At 45.6% G+C, this 26,188-nt stretch overlaps 2 protein-coding genes across 2 annotated transcripts in view; one reads left to right on the forward strand and one right to left on the reverse strand.

Moving 5' to 3' along the window:
• Window positions 1-23,459, forward strand: part of LOC115190071 (solute carrier organic anion transporter family member 3A1-like) — a gene marked incomplete at both ends in the record, with an annotated part of 31,338 nt that extends 7,879 nt beyond the window's left edge. The window contains 3 exons of the mRNA XM_029748549.1: window positions 14,897-14,995; window positions 22,878-23,150; window positions 23,295-23,459. Coding sequence (XP_029604409.1) covers window positions 14,897-14,995; window positions 22,878-23,150; window positions 23,295-23,459 — 537 coding nt within the window. The remainder of the gene's footprint in view (window positions 1-14,896; window positions 14,996-22,877; window positions 23,151-23,294) is intronic.
• Window positions 594-1,742, reverse strand: LOC115190072 (high choriolytic enzyme 1). Its single transcript, XM_029748550.1, has one exon. It carries the CDS (start codon window positions 1,634-1,636, stop codon window positions 839-841), a length of 798 nt encoding a protein of 265 aa, XP_029604410.1. The 5' UTR covers window positions 1,637-1,742; the 3' UTR covers window positions 594-838.
• Window positions 23,460-26,188: the final 2,729 nt, after the last annotated feature.

The following is a 26,188-nucleotide window of genomic DNA, read 5'->3' on the forward strand; positions in this document are numbered from 1 at the left end:
ACCGTTAGACTAGAACCAGGCTACCAGCAGGCTAGAACCAGGCTACCAGCAGACTATAACCAGGCTATCCGGCAGGCTAGAACCAGGCTACCAGCAGACTAGAACCAGGCTACCAGCAGGCTAGAACCAGGCTACCAGCAGACTAGAACCAGGCTACCAGCAGACTAGAACCAGGCTACCAGCAGGCTAGAACCAGGCTACCAGCAGGCTAGAACCAGGCTAACAGCAGGCTAGAACCAGGCTAACAGCAGGCTAGAACCAGGCTACCAGCAGACTAGAACCAGGCTACCAGCAGACTATAACCAGGCTACCAGCAGGCTAGAACCAGGCTACCAGCAGACTAGAACCAGGCTACCAGCAGGCTAGAACCAGGCTACCAGCAGGCTAGAACCAGGCTACCAGCAGACTAGAACCAGGCTACCAGCAGGCTAGAACCAGGCTACCAGCAGGCTAGAACCAGGCTAACAGCAGGCTAGAACCAGGCTAACAGCAGGCTAGAACCAGGCTAACAGCAACTTCCAGAAACATCGGAGGAAACATGTCAACATAAATCCAGCACCACAGTGTCATCAGAAAAACACAAGAAGATTCAATAATGTTTTTTCAAATGCTTTTATTTCTGTTTCAATCCAAAGTGATACAGAAAACCACATTGTTCTGTACTACAAAATATTTATTTCATCTAAATACGATAAGGCATTAAGGCATGAGAAGCCGTGAATTATTGTGAATAACACACGGGCTGATGATTTGAACGAACAGGACACTGGATAATGTGTCAGATGTATTGTAGACATCTTCACCTTACTCTCCTCGTCCTGTGCTGGATGTCTTCCTCTCAGCAGCTGTAGAGTCGGTTGATCCTCAGGATGTCAGTGGTGGACACCCCCTGTCTCTGGCCAATGGACACGTTGGGGTTGGGGATGGGGGTGATGGTGTCCTTCCCGTTGATAGAGAAGGCTGTTTTTCCATAGTGCATGACAGAGCTGTAGTCATAGGGAGTGTTCAGGTTCTTGGTGTTTTGTTTATCGAAGTTATAGGCCATGTCAGAATCGATATTACTCCAGTTGATCCTGACGTACTGGTCACGGTCGCTCCTGGTTTGCTCGTGCTGGAAGCCCAGAGCGTGGAGGGTCTCGTGCTGAATGATGCCGAGAAAGATGCAGCCGACGCTGTTAACAGAGACCGTCTGTTTCCCTCCAATTCTCCCGAGAGAGGAGTAACAGCCGTTCAGACTCTCAAAGCTGATGTAGTCTTTCTGGTTGCCACGTGGCACAAAGCGAACGCAGGTCTTGCTGTGGAACGACTGGACGGCGTCCTCAATCTCCTTCCTGTCGGAGGGAGTGAATCTGCTGTCTTCTGTTATGTAGGGCACTTCAACATATCCGCTAGAGGCTTTGTTCCACAGGCAGCTGTTTCCTCCTTGCATGCACAGCATGGCGTTTCTGGTTCTTGGTACCACCAGGTCTCCCTCCATCAGCATCTCATCAGAGCCGTTATTAGCGCTCAGAATTCTCTCAGTGATGTCTACAGCCTCAAGGTGGTCTGTCCACATGGCTGGTCCACTGTGGTCCATTTGGGCCTGAGAGAGGCCCAGTACCAGCAGCAGGATGGCGAGAGAGGGGCTTTGCTCCATTTCAATGTGTGGAGATACTCTGGATGGCTCCTTGGATCTGGCAGTGGACAGACTCTGGATGGCTTCTTGGATCTGGCAGTGGAGATACTCTGGATGGCTCCTTGAGTCTTGATTCTTGATGTGTGATTCTGTCTGGTCAGTCCTGGGCTTTTATACAGACCTCTATAGGTGTGTCTGCAGGAGGATTAAGGGTTGGGGTCCATGTTGTTAGTTTTAAATCAACTCCTGAAGGGAGGACTCCACCTACAGTTTACACAAGGATTAATTTACTAGGCTGGAGTTTTTCTTTAAATCCACCATTAGGACTACTGGAAAGACACACAGGGCCGGCTGCAGGCATAAGCGACATGAGCGGTCGCCGACCCCAAACATGGAACCATATTATTTTTTTGGGGAAAACTCAGTCGGGGTCTCAACTTACTGTTGAGAGTTAAATTAGTAGAATACACAAGGTGCACGTTTTAAATGTGGTTGTGCATCAGCCGTTTTTCACTTGTTCTGTCAGTCACTGACCCTCAATCAGCCTTGTCAGCTAACAGTGTTTAGATGTTATTAGTCAGAATCACTCAGATATCATTAACATGGGTTAGGGTTAGGGGTTAGGGTTAGGGTTAGGGGTTAGGGTTAGGGGTTAGGGGTTAGGGTTAGGGTTAGGGATTAGGGTTAGGTTTAGGGGTTAGGGTTAGGGGTTAGGGTTTAGGGGTTAGGGTTAGGGTTAGGGGTTAGAGTTAGGGGTTAGGGGTTAAGGGTTAGGGGTTAGGGTTAAGGGTTGGGGTTAGGGGTTAAGGGTTAGGGGTTGGGGTTAAGGGTTAGGGTTAGGGGTTAGAGTTAGGGGTTAGGGGTTAGGGCTTAACATGGCAAAATGTGTAGAACTGCAGGGCATGTACTTTAACGTTCAAGAGAGGGGCCACAATATTTTTTGGATCCCTTGGTGGGGGGACCCACAAAATGCCTGTACACACACACACACACACACACACACACACACACACACACACACACACACACACACACACACACACACACACACACACACACACACACACACACACACACACACACACACACACACACACACACACACAGGTTGGTCCAGTCTTCAGCTCACCCATTAGGGTTATTTTGGGTGGGACTAGCTCACTGATGGACCTCTCTTAGCCATGTTGTCTTAAACAGTCCTCACTAGGGATTTAAGTTGCTTTGTTTGCAGGAAACACACTGTTCTCATAGTTTATGGATTGTGAAATAGCCGTCCTATTACCCAAATATACTGTTATATCTTCATTAAAGTTACAGGTGATAAATGAAAAGCAAATCCATTTATCCATCCAGGTGCAGTGTAGATCATAATAAAGATGACAGTCAAACATATGTCCCCTAGTCAGTAGTATGATGGAGATCAGCCATATGTCCCCCAGTCAGTAGTATGATGGAGATCAGCCATATGTCCCTCAGTCAGTAGTATGATGGAGATCAGCCATATGTCCCTCAGTCAGTAGTATGATGGAGATCAGCCATATGTCCCTCAGTCAGTAGTATGATGGAGATCAGCCATATGTCCCTCAGTCAGTAGTATGATGGAGATCAGCCATATGTCCCCCAGTCTGTAGTATGATATGGAGATCAGCCATATATCCCCCAGTCAGTAGTGTGATGGAGATCAGCCATATGTCCCCCAGTCAGTAGTGTGATGGAGATCAGCCATATGTCCCCCAGTCAGTAGTGTGATGGAGATCAGCCATATGTCCCCCAGTCAGTAGTGTGATGGAGATCAGCCATATGTCCCCCAGTCAGTAGTGTGATGGAGATCAGCCATATGTCCCCCAGTCAGTAGTATGATATGGAGATCAGCTGTATGTCCCCCAGTCAGTAGTGTGATGGAGATCAGCCATATGTCCCCCAGTCAATAGTATGATGGAGATCAGCCGTATGTCCCCCAGTCAGTAGTATGATGGAGATCAGCCATATGTCCCCCAGTCAGTAGTATGATGGAGATCAGCCATATGTCCCCCAGTCAGTAGTGTGATGGAGATCAGCCATATGTCCCCCAGTCAGTAGTATGATGGAGATCAGCCATATGTCCCCCAGTCAGTAGTATGATGGAGATCAGCCATATCCCCCCCAGTCAGTAGTATGATGGAGATCAGCCCTATGTCCCCCAGTCAGTAGTATGATGGAGATCAGCCATATGTCCCCCAGTCAGTAGTATGATGGAGATCAGCCATATGTCCCTCAGTCAGCAGTATGAAGGAGATCAGCCATATGTCCCCCAGTCAGTAGTATGATGGAGATCAGCCGTATGTCCCCCAGTCAGTAGTATGATGGAGATCAGCCATATGTCCCCCAGTCAGCAGTATGATGGAGATCAGCCGTTTGTCCCCCAGTCAGTAGTATGATGGAGATCAGCCATATGTCCCTCAGTCAGCAGTATGATGGAGATCAGCCATATGTCCCCCAGTCAGTAGTATGATGGAGATCAGCCGTGTGTCCCCCAGTCAGTAGTATGATGGAGATCAGCCATATGTCCCTCAGTCAGCAGTATGATGGAGATCAGCCATATGTCCCCCAGTCAGTAGTGTGATGGAGATCAGCCATATGTCCCCCAGTCAGTAGTGTGATGGAGATCAGCCATATGTCCCCCAGTCAGTAGTGTGATGGAGATCAGCCATATGTCCCCCAGTCAGTAGTATGATGGAGATCAGCCATATGTCCCCCAGTCAGTAGGGTGGGACTAATAACAACAAGATAACCAATGTAAAACATACGGGGTCTGTAAAATGTATATAGGTTCAGAAATGTTGTGAAATAGCACAGTTACAAATAGAAATCAAACTGGATGGACATCAGAAATAGAGGAAGACCAGGACTAAAAACAAACAAAATACGCTGCTCAAAAAAATAAAGGGAACACTTAAACAACACAATGTAACTCCAAGTCAATCACACTTCTGTGAAATCAAACTGTCCACTTAGGAAGCAACACTGATTGACAATAAATTTCACATGCTGTTGTGCAAATGGAATAGACAACAGGTGGAAATGATAGGCAATAAGCAAGACACCCCCAATAAAGGAGTGGTTCAGCAGGTGGTGACCACATACCACTTCTCAGTCCCTATGCTTCCTGACTGATGTTTTGGTCACTTTTGAATGCTGGCGGTGCTTTCACTCTAGTGGTAGCATGAGACGGAGTCTACAACCCACACAAGTGGCTCAGGTAGTGCAGCTCATCCAGGATGGCACATCAATGCGAGCTGTGGCATGAAGGTTTGCTGTGTCTGTCAGCGTAGTGTCCAGAGCATGGAGGCGCTACCAGGAGACAGGCCAGTACATCAGGAGACATGAGGAGGCCGTAGGAGGGCAACAACCCAGCAGCAGGACCGCTACCTCCGCCTTTGTGCAAGGAGGAGCAGGAGGAGCACTGCCAGAGCCCTGCAAAATTACCTCCAGCAGGCCACAAATGTGCATGTGTCTGCTCAAACGGTCAGAAACAGACTCCATGAGGGTGGTATGAGGGCCCAACGTCCACAGGTGGGGGTTGTGCTTACAGCCCAACACCGTGCAGGACGTTTGGCATTTGCCAGAGAACACCAAGATTGGCAAATTTGCCACTGGCGCCCTGTGCTCTTCACAGATGAAAGCAGGTTCACACTGAGCACGTGACAGACGTGACAGAGTCTGGAGACGCCGTGGAGAACGTTCTGCTGCCTGCAACATCCTCCAGCATGACCGGTTTGGCGGTGGGTCAGTCATGGTGTGGGGTGGCATTTCTTTGGGGGGCCGCACAGCCCTCCATGTGCTCGCCAGAGGTAGCCTGACTGCCATTAGGTACCGAGATGAGATCCTCAGACACCTTGTGAGACCATATGCTGGTGCGGTTGGCCCTGGGTTCCTCCTAATGCAAGACAATGCTAGACCTCATGTGGCTGGAGTGTGTCAGCAGTTCCTGCAAGAGGAAGGCATTGATGCTATGGACTGGCCCGCCCGTTCCCCAGACCTGAATCCAATTGAGCACATCTGGGACATCATGTCTCGCTCCATCCACCAACGCCACGTTGCACCACAGACTGTCCAGGAGTTGGCGGATGCTTTAGTCCAGGTCTGGGAGGAGATCCCTCAGGAGACCATCCACCACCTCATCAAGAGCATGCCCAGGCGTTGTAAGGAGGTCATACAGGCACGTGGAGGCCACACACACTACTGAGCCTCATTTTGACTTGTTTTAAGGACATTACATCAAAGTTGGATCAGCCTGTAGTGTGGTTTTCCACTTTAATTTTGAGTGTGACTCCAAATCCAGACCTCCATGGGTTGATAAATTGGATTTCCATTGATTCTTTTTGTGTGATTTTGTTGTCAGCACATTCAACTATGTAAAGAAAAAAGTATTTAATAAGATTATTTATTTCATTCAGATCTAGGATGTGTTGTTTAAGTGTTCCCTTTATTTTTTTGAGCAGTGTATAAATATTGTAAGATAGATTGTGTCTGTAAAATGTGTATAGTATGTATAAACTGAAGGTAGAAGCCCAAGTGTTACTGTTCATTAGTTTACTCCAATTGGGGGAGGGGTGGTAGGGTTTGGGCAATAATAAAGGTATATTCTAAAGTTTGGGGTCACTTAGAAATGTCCTTGTTTTTGAAAGAAAAGCACATTTTTGGTCCATTAAAAATAACATCAAATTGATCAGAAATACAGTGTAGACATTGTTAATGTTGTAAATTACTATTGTAGCTGGAAATGGCAGATTTTGTTTTATGGAATATCTACATAGGCGTACAGAGGCCCATTATCAGCAACCATCACTCCTGTGTTCCAATGGCACATTGTGTTAGCTAATCCAAGTTTATAATTTTAAAAGGCTAATTGATCATTAGAAGAGCCTTTTGCAATTATGTTAGCACAGCTGAAAACTGTTGTTTTGATTAAAGAAGCAATAAAACTGGCCTGCTTTAGACTAATTGAGTATCTGGAGCATCAGCATTTGTGGGTTTGGTTACAGGCTCAAAATGGCTAGAAACAAAGAAATTTCTTCTGAAACTTGTCAGTGTATTCTTGTTCTGAGAAATGAAGGCTATTCCATGCGAGAAATTGGCAAGAAACTTAAGATCTCGTACAGCACTGTGTACAACTCCCTTTACAGAACAGTGCAACCTGTCTCTAACCAGAATAGAAAGAGGAGTGTGAGGCCCCTGTGCACAACTGAGCAAGAGTATAAGTACATTAGATTGTCTAGTTTGAGAAACAGACGCCTCACAAGTCCTCAACTGGCAGCTTCATTAAATAGTACCCGCAAAACACCAGTCTCAACGTCAACAGTGAAGAGGCGACTCCGGGACGCTGGCTTTCTAGGCAGGTCCGGGCTCAACATCTCCAAGGAGACTCCCGTTGCCAGAGGATGCTTTCTTCGACCTCCACGGCGAGTGACGTATCTCCATGGCTGGTTGGTTGGGTCGAGAACAGCTCCGTTCTCCAGGGAAGGAGGAGACCCCTTCAGGGATGGGTCCCTGCCGAGCACCGGCCAGTCGGCTGTGGAGAGCCAACACGGCGGCGACACTTCCACCAGACCAGAGCGGCGTCCTGCTACTGGGGTGGAAGAAAATGGAAAAAGTAGGCGGGTGTGGGTTCCCCTGTAGCTTGTGTATGTTTGACAGCAGCGCACACAGGAACTAAGCCCAACAGACCCGAAGGATCCAAAATAAATACAAATATATAAAAACAAAGTTTACTAGGAAACACTGTCAACTTATTAAAAAACACTATAAACCGAGGTCTCTCGTTCAGCTTTCAGTGTTCAACAACAAACAACATACAGTGGCAAGAAAAAGTATGTGAACCATTTGGAATTACCTGGATTTCTGCATAAATTGGTCATCAAATTTGATCTGATCTTCATCTAAGTCACAACAATAGATAAACTTATTATTGTATGTTTCTTGTCTATATTGAATATATAATTTAAACATTCACAGTGTAGGTGTCAGTTGGTGGGTGTAGCTGGTGCATGAAGTCAGGCGCAGGAGAGCAGAATGAGTGAGCAACATACTTTACTCAAAATAAAGGCACAAGGTAACAATACACTTGACCAACAATAAACGGTAATCAATTACGCACGGGTGAAAACAGCACCCGTTGAAAACCAGCCATAACGTACCGAATGAACATAGAAACAATCACACACAAAAACATGGGGGAAACAGAGGGTTAAATACATGAACATGTAATTGGGGAATGAAACCAGGTGTGTAGAAAACAAAGACAAAACAAATGGAAAATGAAAGGTGGATCGGCGATGGCTAGAAGACCGGTGACTTCACCCGTCGAACACCTCCCGAATAAGGAGAGGGACCGACTTCGGCGGAAGTCGTGACAGTACCCCCCCGTGACTCGCGGCTCCAGCAGCGCGACGACACCGGCCTCGGGGACGACCCAGGAGGGTGAGGCGCAGGGCGATCCGGATGGAGACGGTGGAACTCCCGCAGCATCGACGGGTCTAACACGTCCTCCACCGGCACCCAGCATCTCTCGTCTGGACCGTACCCCTCCCACTCCACGAAGTACTGAAGACCCCTCGCCCGACGCCTCGAATCCAGTATGGATCGAACTGCATACGCCGGGGCCCCCTCGATGTCCAGAGGGGGCGGAGAAACATCCCGCACCTCAGACTCCTGGAGTGGACCAGCCACCACTAGCCTGAGGAGACACATGGAACGAGGGGTTAATACGGTAATCGGGGGAAGCTGTAACCTATACCAAACCTCGTTCAGTCTCCTCAGGACTTTGAATGGCCCCACAAACTGCGGGCCCAGCTTCCGGCAGGGCAGGCGGAGGGGCAGGTTTCGGGTCAAGAGCCAGACCCACCACTGCGGTGGCGATCTGCGCTGGTTTTCTGGCGCCTCACGGCCCGCTGAAGGTGCACATGAGCGGCGTCCCATGTCTCCTCAGCACGCCTAAACTAGTCGTCCACCGCAGGAGCCTCGATCTTGGTCTGATACCAAGGTGCCAGAACTGGCTGGTACCCCAGTATGCACTGGAAGGGGGAAAGGTTAGTGGAGGAGTGGCGGAGCGAGTTCTGGGCCATCTCTACCCAGGGCACAAACGCTGCCCACTCCCCCTGCCGGGCCTAGCAATAAGACCGCAGAAACCTACCCACATCCTGGTTCACTCTCTCCACCTGCCCGTTACTCTCGGGGTGAAAACCCGAGGTAAGGCTGACCGAGACCCCCAGATGTTCCATGAACGCCCTCCAGACCCTTGACGTGAACTGGGGACCTCGATCAGATACTATGTCCTCAGGCACCCCATAGTGCCGGAAGATGTGTGTAAACAGGGCCTCCGCAGTCTCTAGGGCCGTAGGGAGACCAGGCAAAGGGAGGAGACGGCAGGACTTAGAAAACCGGTCCACATCGACCAGGATCATGGTGTTACCCTGTGAGGGAGGAAGATCGGTCAGGAAATCCACCAACAGGTGCGACCAAGGCTGTTGTGGAACGGGTAAGGGTTGTAACTTCCCTCTGGGCAGGTGCCTAGGGGCCTTGCATTGGGCGCACACCGAGCAGTAGGAAACATAAACGCTCACGTCCTTAGCCAAAGTGGACCACCAGTACTTCCCACTAAGACAGCGCACCGTCCTACCGATGCCTGGATGACCAGAGGAGGGTGACGTGTGGACCCAATAGATCAAACGGTCGCAGACAGCAGACGGAACGTACAGACGCCCAGCTGGACACTGGAGGGGAGCGGGCTCTGTACGTAACGCCCGCTCGATGTCCGCGTCCAGCTCCCACACGACCGGTGCCACCAGGCAGGAGGCCGGGAGTATGGGTGTGTGATCCATGGGCCACTCCTCTGTGCCATACATCCGGGACAGTGCATCTATCTGCCTTCGCGTTCTGGGAACCTGGTCTGTAGGACAAGGTGAAAACAAAACGGGTAAAAAACATGGCCCACCTTGCCTGGTGAGGGTTCAGTCTCCTCACCGCCCGTATGTATTCCAGATTGCGGTGGTCAGTCCAGATGAGAAAAGGGTGTCTAGCCCCCTCAAGCCAATGTCTCCACGCCTCCAAGGCCTTGACGACAGCCAACAGCTCCTTGTCCCCCACATCATAGTTTCGCTCCGCCGGGCTGAGCTTCCTCGAGAAGAAGGCACAGGGGCGGAGCTTCGGTGGCGTACCAGAGCGCTGAGAGAGCACGGCTCCTATCCCAGCCTCGGACACGTCCACCTCCACTATGAACGCCAAAGAGGGATCCGGATGGGCCAGCACGGGAGCCGAGGTAAACAGATCCTTCAAGGGACAAAAAGCCCTGTCTGCCTCAGCCGACCACTGCAAACGCACCGGTCCCCCCTTCAGCAGTGAGGTAATGGGAGCTGCTACCTGACCAAAACCCCGGATAAACCTCTGGTAGTAGTTGGCAAACCCTAGAAACCGCTGCACTTCCTTTACCGTGGTGGGAGTCGGCCAATTACGCACGGCTGAAATGCGGTCACTCTCCATCTCCACTCCTGACGTGGAAAGGCGATACCCTAAGAAGGAGACGGACTGTTGGAAGAACAGACATTTCTCAGCCTTGACGTACAGGTCATGCTCCAACAGTTGACCAAGCACCCTGCACAGCAGGGACACATGCTCGACGCGTGTAGCAGAGTATATCAGGATGTCATCAATATGCACCACTACACCCTGCCCGTGCAGGTCCCGGAAAATCTCGTCTACAAAGGCCTGGAAGACTGATGGAGCATTTATCAACCCGTACGGCATGACGAGGTACTCATAGTGCCCTGAGGTGGTACTGAAAGCCGTCTTCCACTCGTCTCCCTCCCGGATACGCACCAGGTTGTAAGCGCTCCTGAGATCCAATTTGGTGAAGAAGCGTGCCCCGTGCATTGACTCAATTGCATAAGCTATGAGAGGTAGCGGGTAACTGTACCTAACAGTGATCTGGTTGATACCTCGATTGTCAATACACGGGCGCAGACCTCCATCCTTCTTCTTCACAAAAAAGAAACTCGAGGAGGCAGGTGAAGTGGAGGGCCAAATGTACCCCTGCCCCAGGGATTCGGAGACATATGTCTCCATAGCCACCGTCCCCTCCTGTGACAGGGGATACGCGTGACTCCTGGGAAGTGCTGCGTCTGCCAGGAGAGTTATCGCACAATCCCCACGTCAATGGGGTGGTAATTGAGTCGCCCTCTTCTTACAGAAGGCGAGAGCCAAATCGGCATATTCAGAGGGGATGCGCACGGGGGAGAACTGGTCTGGACTTTCCACCGTAGTCGCACCAACGAAAACCCCTAAACACCTCCCAGAGCACTTTCGTGACCACCCCTATGTATCACAGCTAGCCCATCCCCCATGTATCACAATACAGTGGTCTACAGCTAGCCCATCCCCCATGTATCACAATACAGTGGTCTACAGCTAGCCCATCCCCCATGTATCACAATACAGTGGTCTACAGCTAGCCCATCCCCCATGTATCACAATACAGTGGTCTACAGCTAGCCCATCCCCCATGTATCACAATACAGTGGTCTACAGCTAGCCCATCCCCCATGTATCACAATACAGTGGTCTACAGCTAGCCCATCCCCCATGTATCACAATACAGTGGCCTACAGCTAGCCCATCCCCCATGTATCACAATACAGTGGTCTACAGCTAGCCCATCCCCCATGTATCACAATACAGTGGTCTACAGCTAGCCCATCCCCCATGTATCACAATACAGTGGCCTACAGCTAGCCCATCCCCCATGTATCACAATACAGTGGTCTACAGCTAGCCCATCCCCCATGTATCACAATACAGTGGTCTACAGCTAGCCCATCCCCCATGTAGCAGTCTCTCTCTGTCCTGTACCCACTGCTACCCAGCCTCTCTCTGTCCTGTACCCAGCCTGTACCCGCTGCTACCCAGCCTCTCTCTGTCCTGTACCCAGCCTGTACCCACTGCTACCCAGCCTCTCTCTGTCCTGTACCCAGCCTGTACCCACTGCTACCCAGCCTCTCTCTGTCCTGTACCCAGCCTGTACCCACTGCTACCCAGCCTCTCTCTGTCCTGTGCCCAGCCTGTACCCACTGCTACCCAGCCTCTCTCTGTCCTGTACCCAGCCTGTACCCACTGCTACCCAGCCTCTCTCTGTCCTGTACCCAGCCTGTACCCACTGCTACCCAGCCTCTCTCTGTCCTGTACCCAGCCTGTACCCACTGCTACCCAGCCTCTCTCTGTATCCTGCCATAAACCCAGTCTGCCTCAATGGCCCTTTTCAATGGCCCCTCTCATCTTGATGCTGAGCTGACAGGGTTCTGATGATACACTACAGGGTCCTGGTCAGAGAGATGTGCAGGGTCCTGGTCAGAGAGATGTGCAGGGTCCTGGTCAGAGAGATGTACAGGGTCCTGGTCAGAGAGATGTGCAGGGTCATGGCATCGTGTTAAGGGTTTACAGGGTCCTGGTCAGAGAGATGTGCAGGGTCATGGCATCGTGTTAAGGGTTTACAGGGTCCTGGTCAGAGAGATGTGCAGGGTCCTGGTCAGAGAGATGTGCAGGGTCCTGGTTAGAGAGATGTACAGGGTCCTGGTCAGAGAGATGTGCAGGGTCCTGGTCAGAGAGATGTGCAGGGTCCTGGTCAGAGAGATGTGCAGGGTCCTGGTCAGAGAGATGTGCAGGGTCCTGGTCAGAGAGATGTGCAGGGTCCTGGTCAGAGAGATGTGCAGGGTCCTGGTCAGAGAGATGTGCAGGGTCCTGGTCAGAGAGATGTACAGGGTCCTGGTCAGAGAGATGTGCAGGGTCATGGCATCGTGTTAAGGGTTTACAGGGTCCTGGTCAGAGAGATGTGCAGGGTCCTGGTCAGAGAGATGTGCAGGGTCATGGCATCGTGTTAAGGGTTTACAGGCTCCTGGTCAGAGAGATGTGCAGGGTCCTGGTCAGAGAGATGTGCAGGGTCCTGGTTAGAGAGATGTACAGGGTCCTGGTCAGAGAGATGTGCAGGGTCCTGGTCAGAGAGATGTGCAGGGTCCTGGTCAGAGAGATGTGCAGGGTCCTGGTCAGAGAGATGTGCAGGGTCCTGGTCAGAGAGATGTGCAGGGTACTTCCGCCCTCTTGTGGCTTAGACTTAGAACTGAAAATATTTATATTTCTTAAAATAACTAACTTTTGAAGATGCTCTATGTAGAAATCACTCTGCCATTTCCTGGTTGCTAAAATTCTAATAGTTCATCTAATTTCAGTTAATGTGACAAAACAAGCAGGTCTGGTGTAGAGAATCACTGTGCCATCTAAACCGCTGAGAAATATATTTTACACAACCAAGAATGTTGTATTTTCATCTGTTTGAAGCTGGTGTCCAAAACCACAAGTAAAAGATACAAAAACTACACTTCAGAACAGGAAGCATAGAAATAGCGCACATAGAACAGATCTACCGCTTCTTAGACTTGCTTTCAATGCGAATGACGGATCTATAACTCACAATTCTGTGCATTTGGTCGGGTCTCACCAAAAAGTGACATATTGCAGCTCTAAGGAAATATTTGCACATACAGTCGTCCAAATGTATAAAAACAGGGAACGTATATTTTTCTGATTTCACTGGAAAGTAATGAAAGGTTACTTTTGTCTTTAAATCTGTCTAAACGTGTCCTTAACAATGGAAAGTGTCTTTTTGATGTTGTGGATGTTATTATTAGTGTCTTTTTGAAGTTGTGGATGTTATTATTAAAGTGTCTTTTTGACGTTGTTGTCACGTCCTGACCATAGTAAGAGGTTATTTTCAATGGTAGAGTAGGTCAGGGCGTGACAGGGGGGTGTTTTGTGTTTTTCTATGTTTTCTATTTCTATGTTCTTGGGTTCTAGTTTTTGTATTTCTATGTTGGTTTGTTTGGGATGATCTCCAATTGGAGGCAGCTGGTCCTCGTTGTCTCTAATTGGAGATCATACTTAAGTAGGGGTTTTTCTTCCTGGGTTTTGTGGGTGATTATTTTTGAGTAGTTTTGTTTCTCCTCTGCGTCACGGATTGTTGTTTGGTTCTATTCAGTTATTTTATGTATTGCATAGTTTCATGGATTAAATAAAAATGTGGAACGAGACACACGCTGCACCTTGGTCCTCTCCTTTTGACAACAGTGACAGTTGTGGATGTTATTATTAAAGTGTCTTTTTGATGTTGTGGATGTTGTTATTAAAGTGTCTTTTTGATGTTGTGGATGTTGTTATTAAAGTGTCTTTCTGACGTTGTGGATGTTGTTATTAAAGTGTCTTTCTGACGTTGTGGATGTTGTTATTAAAGTGTCTTTCTGACGTTGTGGATGTTGTTATTAAAGTGTCTTTCTGACGTTGTGGATGTTGTTATTAAAGTGTCTTTCTGACGTTGTGGATGTTGTTATTAAAGTGTCTTTGTGACGTTGTGGATGTTGTTATTAAAGTGTCTTTTTGACGTTGTGGATGTTATTATTAGTGTCTTTTTGATGTTGTGGATGTTGTTATTAAAGTGTCTTTTTGATGTTGTGGATGTTATTATTAAAGTGTCTTTTTGACGTTGTGGATGTTATTATTAAAGTGTCTTTCTGACGTTGTGGATGTTATTATTAAAGTGTCTTTCTGACGTTGTGGATGTTATTATTAAAGTGTCTTTCTGACGTTGTGGATGTTGTTATTAAAGTGTCTTTCTGATGTTGTGGATGTTATTAATAAAGTGTCTTTCTGACGTTGTGGATGTTATTATTAGTGTCTTTCTGACGTTGTGGATGTTATTATTAAAGTGTCTTTCTGACGTTGTGGATGTTGTTATTAAAGTGTCTTTTTGACGTTGTGGATGTTATTATTAAAGTGTCTTTCTGATGTTGTGGATGTTATTATTAAAGTGTCTTTTTGATGTTGTGGATGTTGTTATTAAAGTGTCTTTCTGACGTTGTGGATGTTGTTATTAAAGTGTCTTTCTGACGTTGTGGATGTTGTTATTAAAGTGTCTTTCTGACGTTGTGGATGTTGTTATTAAAGTGTCTTTTTGACGTTGTGGATGTTATTATTAAAGTGTCTTTTTGATGTTGTGGATGTTATTATTAGTGTCTTTCTGACGTTGTGGATGTTATTATTAAAGTGTCTTTTTGATGTTGTGGATGTTGTTATTAAAGTGTCTTTCTGACGTTGTGGATGTTGTTATTAAAGTGTCTTTCTGATGTTGTGGATGTTATTATTAAAGTGTCTTTCTGACGTTGTTGGATGTTATTTTGAAAGTGTCCTGTGTGTGTTTCTCTTCAGGTATAGTATTTTCCACGTTGGTGTTTGGCCCAGCCTGTGGCTTCATATTAGGATCCCTCTGCACCAAAGTCTATGTGGACGCTGTCTTCATCGACACAAGTCAGTACCCATTACCTAGTAATGTGTCCAGAGTTGGTGTCAATTCCAGTCAATTCAAAAAGGAGACCAAATTCCAAATGTTCCTAATTGAAAAGTATTGAATAGAATTGGAATAGGAATTTCAGTGTACTTCCTAATATTGACTGGAATTGAGTTGGAATTGATCCCAAGCCTAACCATGTCTTTAATACAGTAATGTGGCATTGTACTGCAACGTATTGATCATTTGAAGTATATGGAAGTGATCCCTGTGTAAGAACATGTTTAACACACATGCAAGCATAGCTTACTTGGTATGTCTCCCATTCAGACAACAATATGGTGCAATACACACCACAACTTCTCCACCTCTAAACTTCTGGCGGCATTGTCCACCATATGTAGCACTGTGTCTCTCTTTTCCTTGGTTTCTACTGCTGTGTGACAAAAACAGTGTTCCTCCTGGAGTCTCTGCTGTATAAATATAATCTTAGTTCCCCTAGAGTCTCTGCTGTATATATATAATCTTAGTTCCCCCTGGAGTCTCTGCTGTATATATATAATCTTAGTTCCCCCTAGAGTCTCTAGTGTATAAATATAATCTTAGTTCCCCTAGAGTCTCTGCTGTATATATATAATCTTAGTTCCCCTGGAGTCTCTGCTGTATATATATAATCTTAGTTCCCCCTAGAGTCTCTGCTGTATATATATAATCTTAGTTCCTCCTGGAGTCTCTGCTGTATATATATAATCTTAGTTCCTCCTGGAGTCTCTGCTGTATATATATAATCTTAGTTCCCTATGGAGTCTCTGCTGTATATATATATAATCTTAGTTCCCCCTAGAGTCTCTGCTGTATATATATAATCGTAGTTCCCCCTGGAGTCTCTGCTGTATATATATAATCTTAGTTCCCCCTGGAGTCTCTGCTGTATATATATAATCTTAGTTCCTCCTGGAGTCTCTGCTGTATATATATAATCTTAGTTCCCCCTAGAGTCTCTGCTGTATATATATAATCTTAGTTCCCCCTGGAGTCTCTGCTGTATATATATAATCTTAGTTCCCCCTAGAGTCTCTGCTGTATATATATAATCTTAGTTCCCACTAGAGTCTCTGCTGTATATATGTAATCTTAGTTCCCCCTGGAGTCTCTGCTGTATATATATAATCTTAGTTCCCCCTAGAGTCTCTGCTGTATATATGTAATCTTAGTTCCCCCTAGAGTCTCTGCTGTATATATATAATCTTAGTTCCCCCTAGAGTCTCTGCTGTATATATATAATCTTAGTTCCCCCTAGAGTCTCTGCTGTATATCTATAATCTTAGTTCCCCCTAGAGTCTCTGCTGTATATATATAATCTTAGTTCCCCCTGGAGTCTCTGCTGTATATATATAATCTTAGTTCCCCCTAGAGTCTCTGCTGTATATATATAATCTTAGTTCCCCTGGAGTCTCTGCTGTATATATATATAATCTTAGTTCCCCCTGGAGTCTCTGCTGTATATATATAATCCTGCTGTACAGGTCTGTAGTTTTATAGGTATCTTGACTGTGTTTAACAAGGTATCCTGACTGTGTTATATGTGTTTAACCTGGTATACTGACTGTGTTATATGTGTTTAACCTGGTATCCCGACTGTGTTTAACCTGGTATCCTGACTGTGTTATATGTGTTTAGCCTGGTATCCTGACTGTGTTATATGTGTTTAACCTGGTATCCTGACTGTGTTATATGTGTTTAACCTGGTATCCTGACTGTGTTATATGTGTTTAGCCTGGTATCCTGACTGTGTTATATGTGTTTAACCTGGTATCCTGACTGTGTTATATGTGTTTAACCTGGTATCCTGACTGTGTTATATGTGTTTAACCTGGTATCCTGACTGTGTTATATGTGTTTAACCTGGTATCCTGACTGTGTTATATGTGTTTAACCTGGTATCCTGACTGTGTTATATGTGTTTAACCTGGAATCCTGACTGTGTTATATGTGTTTTACCTGGTATCCTGACTGTGTTATGTGTGTTTAACCTGGTATCCTGACTGTGTTATATGTGTTTAACCTGGTATCCCAACTGTGTTTAACCTTGTATCCCTACTGTGTTATATGTGTTTAACCTGGTATCCTGACTGTGTTATATGTGTTTAACCTGGTATCCTGACTGTGTTATGTGTGTTTAACCTGGTATCCTGACTGTGTTATATGTGTTTAACCTGGCATCCTGACTGTGTTATATGTGTTTAACCTGGTATCCTGACTGTGTTATGTGCTTTTAACCTGGTATCCTGACTGTGTTATATGTGTTTAACTTGGTATCCTGACTGTGTTTAACCTGGTATCCTGACTGTGTTATGAGTGTTTAACCTGGTATCCTGACTGTGTTATATGTGTTTAACTTGGTATCCTGACTGTGTTTAACCTGGTATCCTGACTGTGTTATGAGTGTTTAACCTGGTATCCTGACTGTGTTATATGTGTTTAACCTGGGATCCTTACTGTGTTATATGTGTTTAACCTGGTATCCTGACTGTGTTATATGTGTTTAACCTGGTATCCTGACTGTGTTATATGTGTTTAACCTGGTATCCTGACTGTGTTATGTGTGTTTAACCTGGTATCCTGACTGTGTTATATGTGTTTAACCTGGTATCCCTACTGTGTTATATGTGTTTAACCTGGTATCCTGACTGTGTTATATGTGTTTAACCTGGTATCCCTACTGTGTTATATGTGTTTAACCTGGTATCCTGACTGTGTTATATGTGTTTAACCTGGTATCCTGACTGTGTTTAACCTGGTATCCTGACTGTGTTTAACCTGGTATCCTGACTGTGTTTAACCTGGTATCCTGACTGTGTTTAACCTGGTATCCCTACTGTGTTATATGTGTTTAACCTGGTATCCTGACTGTGTTATATGTGTTTAACCTGGTATCCTGACTGTGTTATATGTGTTTAACCTGGTATCCTGACTGTGTTATATGTGTTTAACCTGGCATCCTGACTGTGTTATATGTGTTTAACCTGGTATCCTGACTGTGTTTAACCTGGTATCCCTACTGTGTTATATGTGTTTAACCTGGTATCCCTACTGTGTTATATGTGTTTAACCTGGTATCCTGACTGTGTTATATGTGTTTAACCTGGTATCCTGACTGTGTTAATGTGTTTAACTTGGTATCCTGACTGTGTTTAACCTGGTATCCTGACTATGTTATGAGTGTTTAACCTGGTATCCTGACTGTGTTATATGTGTTTAACCTGGTATCCCTACTGTGTTATATGTGTTTAACCTGGTATCCTGACTGTGTTATATGTGTTTAACCTGGTATCCTGACTGTGTTATGTGTGTTTAACCTGGTATCCTGACTGTGTTATATGTGTTTAACCTGGTATCCTGACTGTGTTATATGTGTTTAACCTGGTATCCTGACTGTGTTTAACCTGGTATCCTGACTGTGTTTAACCTGGTATCCTGACTGTGTTTAACCTGGTATCCTGACTGTGTTTAACCTGGTATCCCTACTGTGTTATATGTGTTTAACCTGGTATCCTGACTGTGTTATATGTGTTTAACCTGGTATCCTGACTGTGTTATATGTGTTTAACCTGGTATCCTGACTGTGTTATATGTGTTTAACCTGGCATCCTGACTGTGTTATATGTGTTTAACCTGGTATCCTGACTGTGTTTAACCTGGTATCCCTACTGTGTTATATGTGTTTAACCTGGTATCCCTACTGTGTTATATGTGTTTAACCTGGTATCCTGACTGTGTTATATGTGTTTAACCTGGTATCCTGACTGTGTTAATGTGTTTAACTTGGTATCCTGACTGTGTTTAACCTGGTATCCTGACTATGTTATGAGTGTTTAACCTGGTATCCTGACTGTGTTATATGTGTTTAACCTGGTATCCCTACTGTGTTATATGTGTTTAACCTGGTATCCTGACTGTGTTATATGTGTTTAACCTGGTATCCTGACTGTGTTATGTGTGTTTAACCTGGTATCCTGACTGTGTTATATGTGTTTAACCTGGTATCCTGACTGTGTTTAACCTGGTATCCCTACTGTGTTATATGTGTTTAACCTGGTATCCTGACTGTGTTATATGTGTTTAACCTGGTATCCTGACTGTGTTATGTGTGTTTAACCTGGTATCCTGACTGTGTTATATGTGTTTAACCTGGTATCCCTACTGTGTTATATGTGTTTAACCTGGTATCCTGACTGTGTTATATGTGTTTAACCTGGTATCCCTACTGTGTTATATGTGTTTAACCTGGTATCCTGACTGTGTTATATGTGTTTAACCTGGTATCCTGACTGTGTTTAACCTGGTATCCTGACTGTGTTTAACCTGGTATCCTGACTGTGTTTAACCTGGTATCCCTACTGTGTTATATGTGTTTAACCTGGTATCCTGACTGTGTTATATGTGTTTAACCTGGTATCCTGACTGTGTTATATGTGTTTAACCTGGTATCCTGACTGTGTTATATGTGTTTAACCTGGCATCCTGACTGTGTTATATGCGTTTAACCTGGTATCCTGACTGTGTTTAACCTGGTATCCCTACTGTGTTATATGTGTTTAACCTGGTATCCCTACTGTGTTATATGTGTTTAACCTGGTATCCTGACTGTGTTATATGTGTTTAACCTGGTATCCTGACTGTGTTATATGTGTTTAACCTGGTATCCCTACTGTGTTATATGTGTTTAACCTGGTATGCTGACTGTGTTATATGTGTTTAACCTGGCATCCTGACTGTGTTATATGTGTTTAACCTGGTATCCTGACTGTGTTTAACTTGGTATCCCTACTGTGTTATATGTGTTTAACCTGGTATCCCTACTGTGTTATATGTGTTTAACCTGGTATCCTGACTGTGTTATGTGTGTTTAATCTGGTATCCTGACTGTGTTATATGTGTTTAACTTGGTATCCTGACTGTGTTTAACCTGGTATCCTGACTGTGTTATATGTGTTTAACCTGGTATCCTGACTGTGTTATATGTGTTTAACCTGGTATCCTGACTTTGTTATATGTGTTTAACCTGGCATCCTGACTGTGTTATATGTGTTTAACCTGGTATCCTGACTGTTTTTAACCTGGTATCCCTACTGTGTTATATGTGTTTAACCTGGTATCCCTACTGTGTTATATGTGTTTAACCTGGTATCCTGACTGTGTTATATGTGTTTAACCTGGTATCCTGACTGTGTTATATGTGTTTAACTTGGTATCCCTACTGTGTTATATGTGTTTAACCTGGTATGCTGACTGTGTTATATGTGTTTAACCAGGCATCCTGACTGTGTTATATGTGTTTAACCTGGTATCCTGACTGTGTTTAACTTGGTATCCCTACTGTGTTATATGTGTTTAACCTGGTATCCCTACTGTGTTATATGTGTTTAACCTGGTATCCTGACTGTGTTATGTGTGTTTAACCTGGTATCCTGACTGTGTTATATGTGTTTAACTTGGTATCCTGACTGTGTTTAACCTGGTATCCTGACTGTGTTATATGTGTTTAACCTGGTATCCTGACTGTGTTATATGTATTTAACCTGGTATCCTGACTCTGTTATATGTGTTTAACCTGGAATCCTGACTGTGTTATATGTGTTTTACCTGGTATCCTGACTGTGTTATATGTGTTTAACCTGGTATCCTGACTGTGTTATATGTGTTTAACCTGGTATCCTGACTGTGTTATATGTGTTTAACCTGGCATCCTGACTGTTTTATATGTGTTTAACCTGGTATCCTGACTGTGTTATATGTGTTTAACCTGGCATCCTGACTGTGTTATATGTGTTTAACCTGGTATCCTGACTGTGTTATATGTGTTTAACCTGGAATCCTGACTGTGTTATATGTGTTTAACCTGGTATCCTGACTGTGTTATATGTGTTTAACCTGGTATCCTGACTGTGTTATATGTGTTTAACCTGGCATCCTGACTGTGTTATATGTGTTTAACCTGGTATCCCTACTGTGTTATATGTGTTTAACCTGGTATCCTGACTGTGTTATATGTGTTTAACCGGGTATCCTGACTGTGTTATATGTGTTTAACCTGGTATCCTGACTGTGTTATATGTGTTTAACCTGTGTCGTGTCTTTGGGTACCATTAAACTGAAGATAGGTTTAACAATTAACTCCCTGTAATTATTATCACGCGATTAAACTGATTAATCGTTTAAATGTAATTAACTAGGAGATCGGGGCACCAAGAAAAATATTCAGATTACAAAGTTATAATTTTCCTAATATAACTTTCCTATATTATAATATAGGCCGATTATCTTCTGGTTTGAATGGTGTATTTTACCTCGCGTCCAGTCTCATTCCCAAACGTCGTAAATTGTTGTATCTGCACGAACCCAGTCTTTACTAAAATCATCCATACATCAATTGTCTTAAAATCATTTATTTACTACACTAAGCAATTAACAGAAAACATACAAACAGTAATTATCGTCACAAAGGATTGGTATAGTAATGTGCCCTAATGGCTAACAAGCATGGCTGGTCTGTTAGACAATGGGTCATAAACGGTAAGCTGAGAAGTTACACAGAGTTCATTAATATTAACAATTGACAATTGAAGGCTCACTCATTCGGGAACAATTGCAATCAATATATATTTACGCTCATGTGTCGTCGGGATTCTTGTTGGAGAGTTTTGTTCTGATGGGGAGTTCTGTCCGCGTTCTCTCTCTCTCTCGGTTAGAATGGATCTTTCAGAGCGACATTCATTAATGTCGTCATAGAATGGATGTTGTTGGTCTTCGCGTTCGATGATATAATTTACTTAGCTGCAGACTAATAATTAATATCAAAGACTTGTTCTTATTCTGTCGATATCGATAGTCTAAAAGTTAACCACGTGGTATGGTTCACTTTCAGTAGAGTACTTGGATGATAAAACCTAATGAGCCAACTCGCAATGGAGTGTAGGCCTGGTCTCTAGAAATGTAAATCAGGGGGTGTTTTATAGTGCCCATAGAACAGGCTTGTCAAATGACGCCTGGTCCTGTATGTGTCCCTGGGGACGTGCCTATGACTGAGTTAGACTTGGTTACAGAAATACAATTCTATCACATTAACATCAGTACATAGCATCTCAATGTATTACAAATAGCTTTATCCTTATTAATACATTTTATACAACCATTATGATGCCAGTCTCATCGCTGAGGCTATTATATAAACAGTTTTGTGGTAATATGGCTATATTGTCTCTTCTGAGTATCACAAAATTGTACCAAGCGGATCAGTTCGTAGCTGGAGTCTTCACCAATCTTCCATATCTTCTCCAGAACACACGTCGCTCGGTTCTCCAATTCTATGAGTTGGAAGAATTTCCTTTGTCTCTCTATGAAACATGTGTAAAAACTCCTCTTAGAGTTTTTACAACCCTTTCACACAGGGCCTGGGTTGGGGGGAAGGTAGGTTGGGGGATGGTACAAAGGGGAGGGGGTCAACTGTCCTTCCTGTACCCAAAGAGGCCAACGTCATGACACCTGGCATCCTGACTGTGTTATATGTGTTTAACCTGGTATCCTGACTGTTATATGTGTTTAACCTGGTATCCTGACTGTGTTATGTGTGTTTAACCTGGTATCCTGACTGTGTTTAACCTGGTATCCTGACTGTGTTATATGTGTTTAACCTGGTATCCTGACTGTTATATGTGTTTAACCTGGTATCCTGACTGTTATATGTGTTTAACCTGGTATACTGACTGTGTTATGTGTGTTTAACCTGGTATCCTGACTGTGTTTAACCTGGTATCCTGACTGTTATATGTGTTTAACCTGGTATCCTGACTGTGTTATCTGTGTTTAACCAGGTGCTGTGTTTTCTACCTGTGTTGCCAGGTAAGCTGGACATCGGCCCTGACGATCCCAGGTGGATTGGTGCGTGGTGGGGGGGCTTCTTGCTCTGCGGTGCCTTACTCTTCATCTCCTCCCTCTTCATGTTCGGCTTCCCCCAGTCCCTGAATGAGCACGATGTGGACATTGGGGGGGAGAGTGAACAGGCCGTGTTACCCCCCTCCCCGTCCAGGGATTACGAGGGGAACAAGCCCACTAACGGGGTGATCCATGGCTTCCAGGCCAATAGTGGACTCACCTGTTGTGAGCACATGAGAGGTGAGATCTACTGTCATAGAATACTATGATAATGGCAGCGGTGTTGGTCAGGGGAGAGGTCTGCTTGCCTGTTCTTAATAAACAGACTGGTGTTAATGTATACATACAAGATATTATGTTGTGATGTACACCGTTTCATTACAGTCATCCCCAAGGTGACCAAGCACCTCCTCTCCAACCCTGTGTTTACCTGCATCTCGCTGGCTGCTTGTATGGAGATCGCTGTGGTTGCAGGCTTCGCTACCTTCCTAGGGAAGTACATGGAACAGCAGTTCAACCTCACCACTTCCTCAGCCAATCAGCTGCTAGGTGATCATGCTAATCACTACATCCAAACCAGAGCATAATAATCCATGGGACTTCTATAGTGGTTTTACATGACCCTGTGGCCTTTCCTTTCTTCATTCACAGTGTTTGTTATTGGCCCCTTCTCACACACAATCCTCCCTGTCCTCTGTCTCTGCCTAACCCTAGTCCTAACACTGTCCTCTATCCTTCCACCCATAACCCCTGTCCTCTGTCTCTCCCTAACCCTAGTCCTAACACTATCATCCTTCCAACCATAACCCCTGTCCTCTGTCTCTCCCTAACCCTAGTCCTAACACTATCCTCTATCCTTCCACCCATAACCCGTGTCCTCTGTCTCTCCCTAACCCTAGTCCTAACACTATCCTTCCAACCATAACCCCTGTCCTCTGTCCCTGCCTAACCCTAGTCCTAACACTATCCTCTATCCTTCCAACCAAAACCCCTGTCCTCTGTCTCTCCCTAACCCTAGTCCTAACACTATCCTTTATCCTTCCACCCATAACCCCTGTCTTCTGTCTCTCCCTAACCCTAGTCCTAACACTATCATCTATCCTTCCAACCATAACCCCTGTCCTCTGTCTCTCCCTAACCCTAGTCCTAACACTATCCTTCCAACCATAACCCCTGTCCTCTGTCTCTCCCTAACCCTAGTCCTAACACTATCCTCTATCCTTCCAACCATAACCCCTGTCCTCTGTCTCTCCCTAACCCTAGTCCTAACACTATCCTCTATCCTTCCAACCATAACCCCTGTCCTCTGTCTCTCCCTAACCCTAGTCCTAACACTATCCTTTATCCTTCCACCCATAACCCCTGTCTTCTGTCTCTCCCTAACCCTAGTCCTAACACTATCATCTATCCTTCCAACCATAACCCCTGTCCTCTGTCTCTCCCTAACCCTAGTCCTAACACTATCCTTCCAACCATAACCCCTGTCCTCTGTCTCTCCCTAACCCTAGTCCTAACACTATCCTCTATCCTTCCAACCATAACCCCTGTCCTCTGTCTCTCCCTAACCCTAGTCCTAACACTATCCTCTATCCTTCCAACCATAACCCCTGTCCTCTGTCTCTCCCTAACCCTAGTCCTAACACTATCCTCTATCCTTCCAACCATAACCCCTGTCCTCTGTCCCTGCCTAACCCTAGTCCTAACACTATCCTCTATCCTTCCAACCATAACCCCTGTCCTCTGTCTCTCCCTAACCCTAGTCCTAACACTGTCCTCTATCCTTCCAACCATAACCCCTGTCCTCTGTCTCTCCCAAACTCTAGTCCTAACACTATCCTTCCAACCATAACCCCTGTCCTCTGTCTCTCCCTAACCCTAGTCCTAACACTATCCTCTATCCTTCCAACCATAACCCCTGTCCTCTGTCTCTCCCTAACCCTAGTCCTAACACTATCCTCTATCCTTCCACCCATAACCCCTGTCCTCTGTCTCTCCCTAACCCTAGTCCTAACACTATCCTCTATCCTTCCAACCATAACCCCTGTCCTCTGTCTCTCCCTAACCCTAGTCCTAACACTATCCTCTATCCTTCCAACCATAACCCCTGTCCTCTGTCTCTCCCTAACCCTAGTCCTAACACTATCCTCTATCCTTCCAACCATAACCCCTGTCCTCTGTCTCTCCCTAACCCTAGTCCTAACACTATCCTCTATCCTTCCAACCATAACCCCTGTCCTCTGTCCCTGCCTAACCCTAGTCCTAACACTATCCTCTATCCTTCCAACCATAACCCCTGTCCTCTGTCTCTCCCTAACCCTAGTCCTAACACTGTCCTCTATCCTTCCAACCATAACCCCTGTCCTCTGTCTCTCCCAAACTCTAGTCCTAACACTATCCTTCCAACCATAACCCCTGTCCTCTGTCTCTCCCTAACCCTAGTCCTAACACTATCCTCTATCCTTCCAACCATAACCCCTGTCCTCTGTCTCTCCCTAACCCTAGTCCTAACACTATCCTCTATCCTTCCACCCATAACCCCTGTCCTCTGTCTCTCCCTAACCCTAGTCCTAACACTATCCTCTATCCTTCCAACCATAACCCCTGTCCTCTGTCCCTGCCTAACCCTAGTCCTAACACTATCCTCTATCCTTCCAACCATAACCCCTGTCCTCTGTCTCTCCCTAACCCTAGTCCTAACACTATCCTCTATCCTTCCAACCATAACCCCTGTCCTCTGTCCCTGCCTAACCCTAGTCCTAACACTATCCTCTATCCTTCCAACCATAACCCCTGTCCTCTGTCTCTCCCTAACCCTAGTCCTAACACTATCCTCTATCCTTCCAAACATAACCCCTGTCCTCTGTCTCTCCCTAACCCTAGTCCTAACACTATCCTCTATCCTTCCAACCATAACCCCTGTCCTCTGTCTCTCCCTAACCCTAGTCCTAACACTATCCTCTATCCTTCCAACCATAACCCCTGTCCTCTGTCTCTCCCTAACCCTAGTCCTAACACTATCCTCTATCCTTCCAACCATAACCCCTGTCCTCTGTCTCTCCCTAACCCTAGTCCTAACACTATCCTTCCAACCATAACCCCTGTCCTCTGTCTCTCCCTAACCCTAGTCCTAACACTATCCTCTATCCTTCCAACCATAACCCCTGTCCTCTGTCTCTCCCTAACCCTAGTCCTAACACTATCCTCTATCCTTCCACCCATAACCCCTGTCCCCTGTCTCTGCCTAACCCTAGTCCTAACACTATCCTTCCAACCATAAC

The sequence above is a fragment of the Salmo trutta genome, unplaced genomic scaffold (assembly GCF_901001165.1).
Source record: "Salmo trutta unplaced genomic scaffold, fSalTru1.1, whole genome shotgun sequence".
NCBI classification, from domain to species: Eukaryota; Metazoa; Chordata; class Actinopteri; order Salmoniformes; family Salmonidae; genus Salmo; species Salmo trutta.

Coding starts and splice junctions, on each gene's coding strand:
- LOC115190072 (XM_029748550.1), bottom strand. CDS start 1,636: ATGGAGCAAAGCCCCTCTCTCGCCATCCTGCTGCTGGTACTGGGCCTC.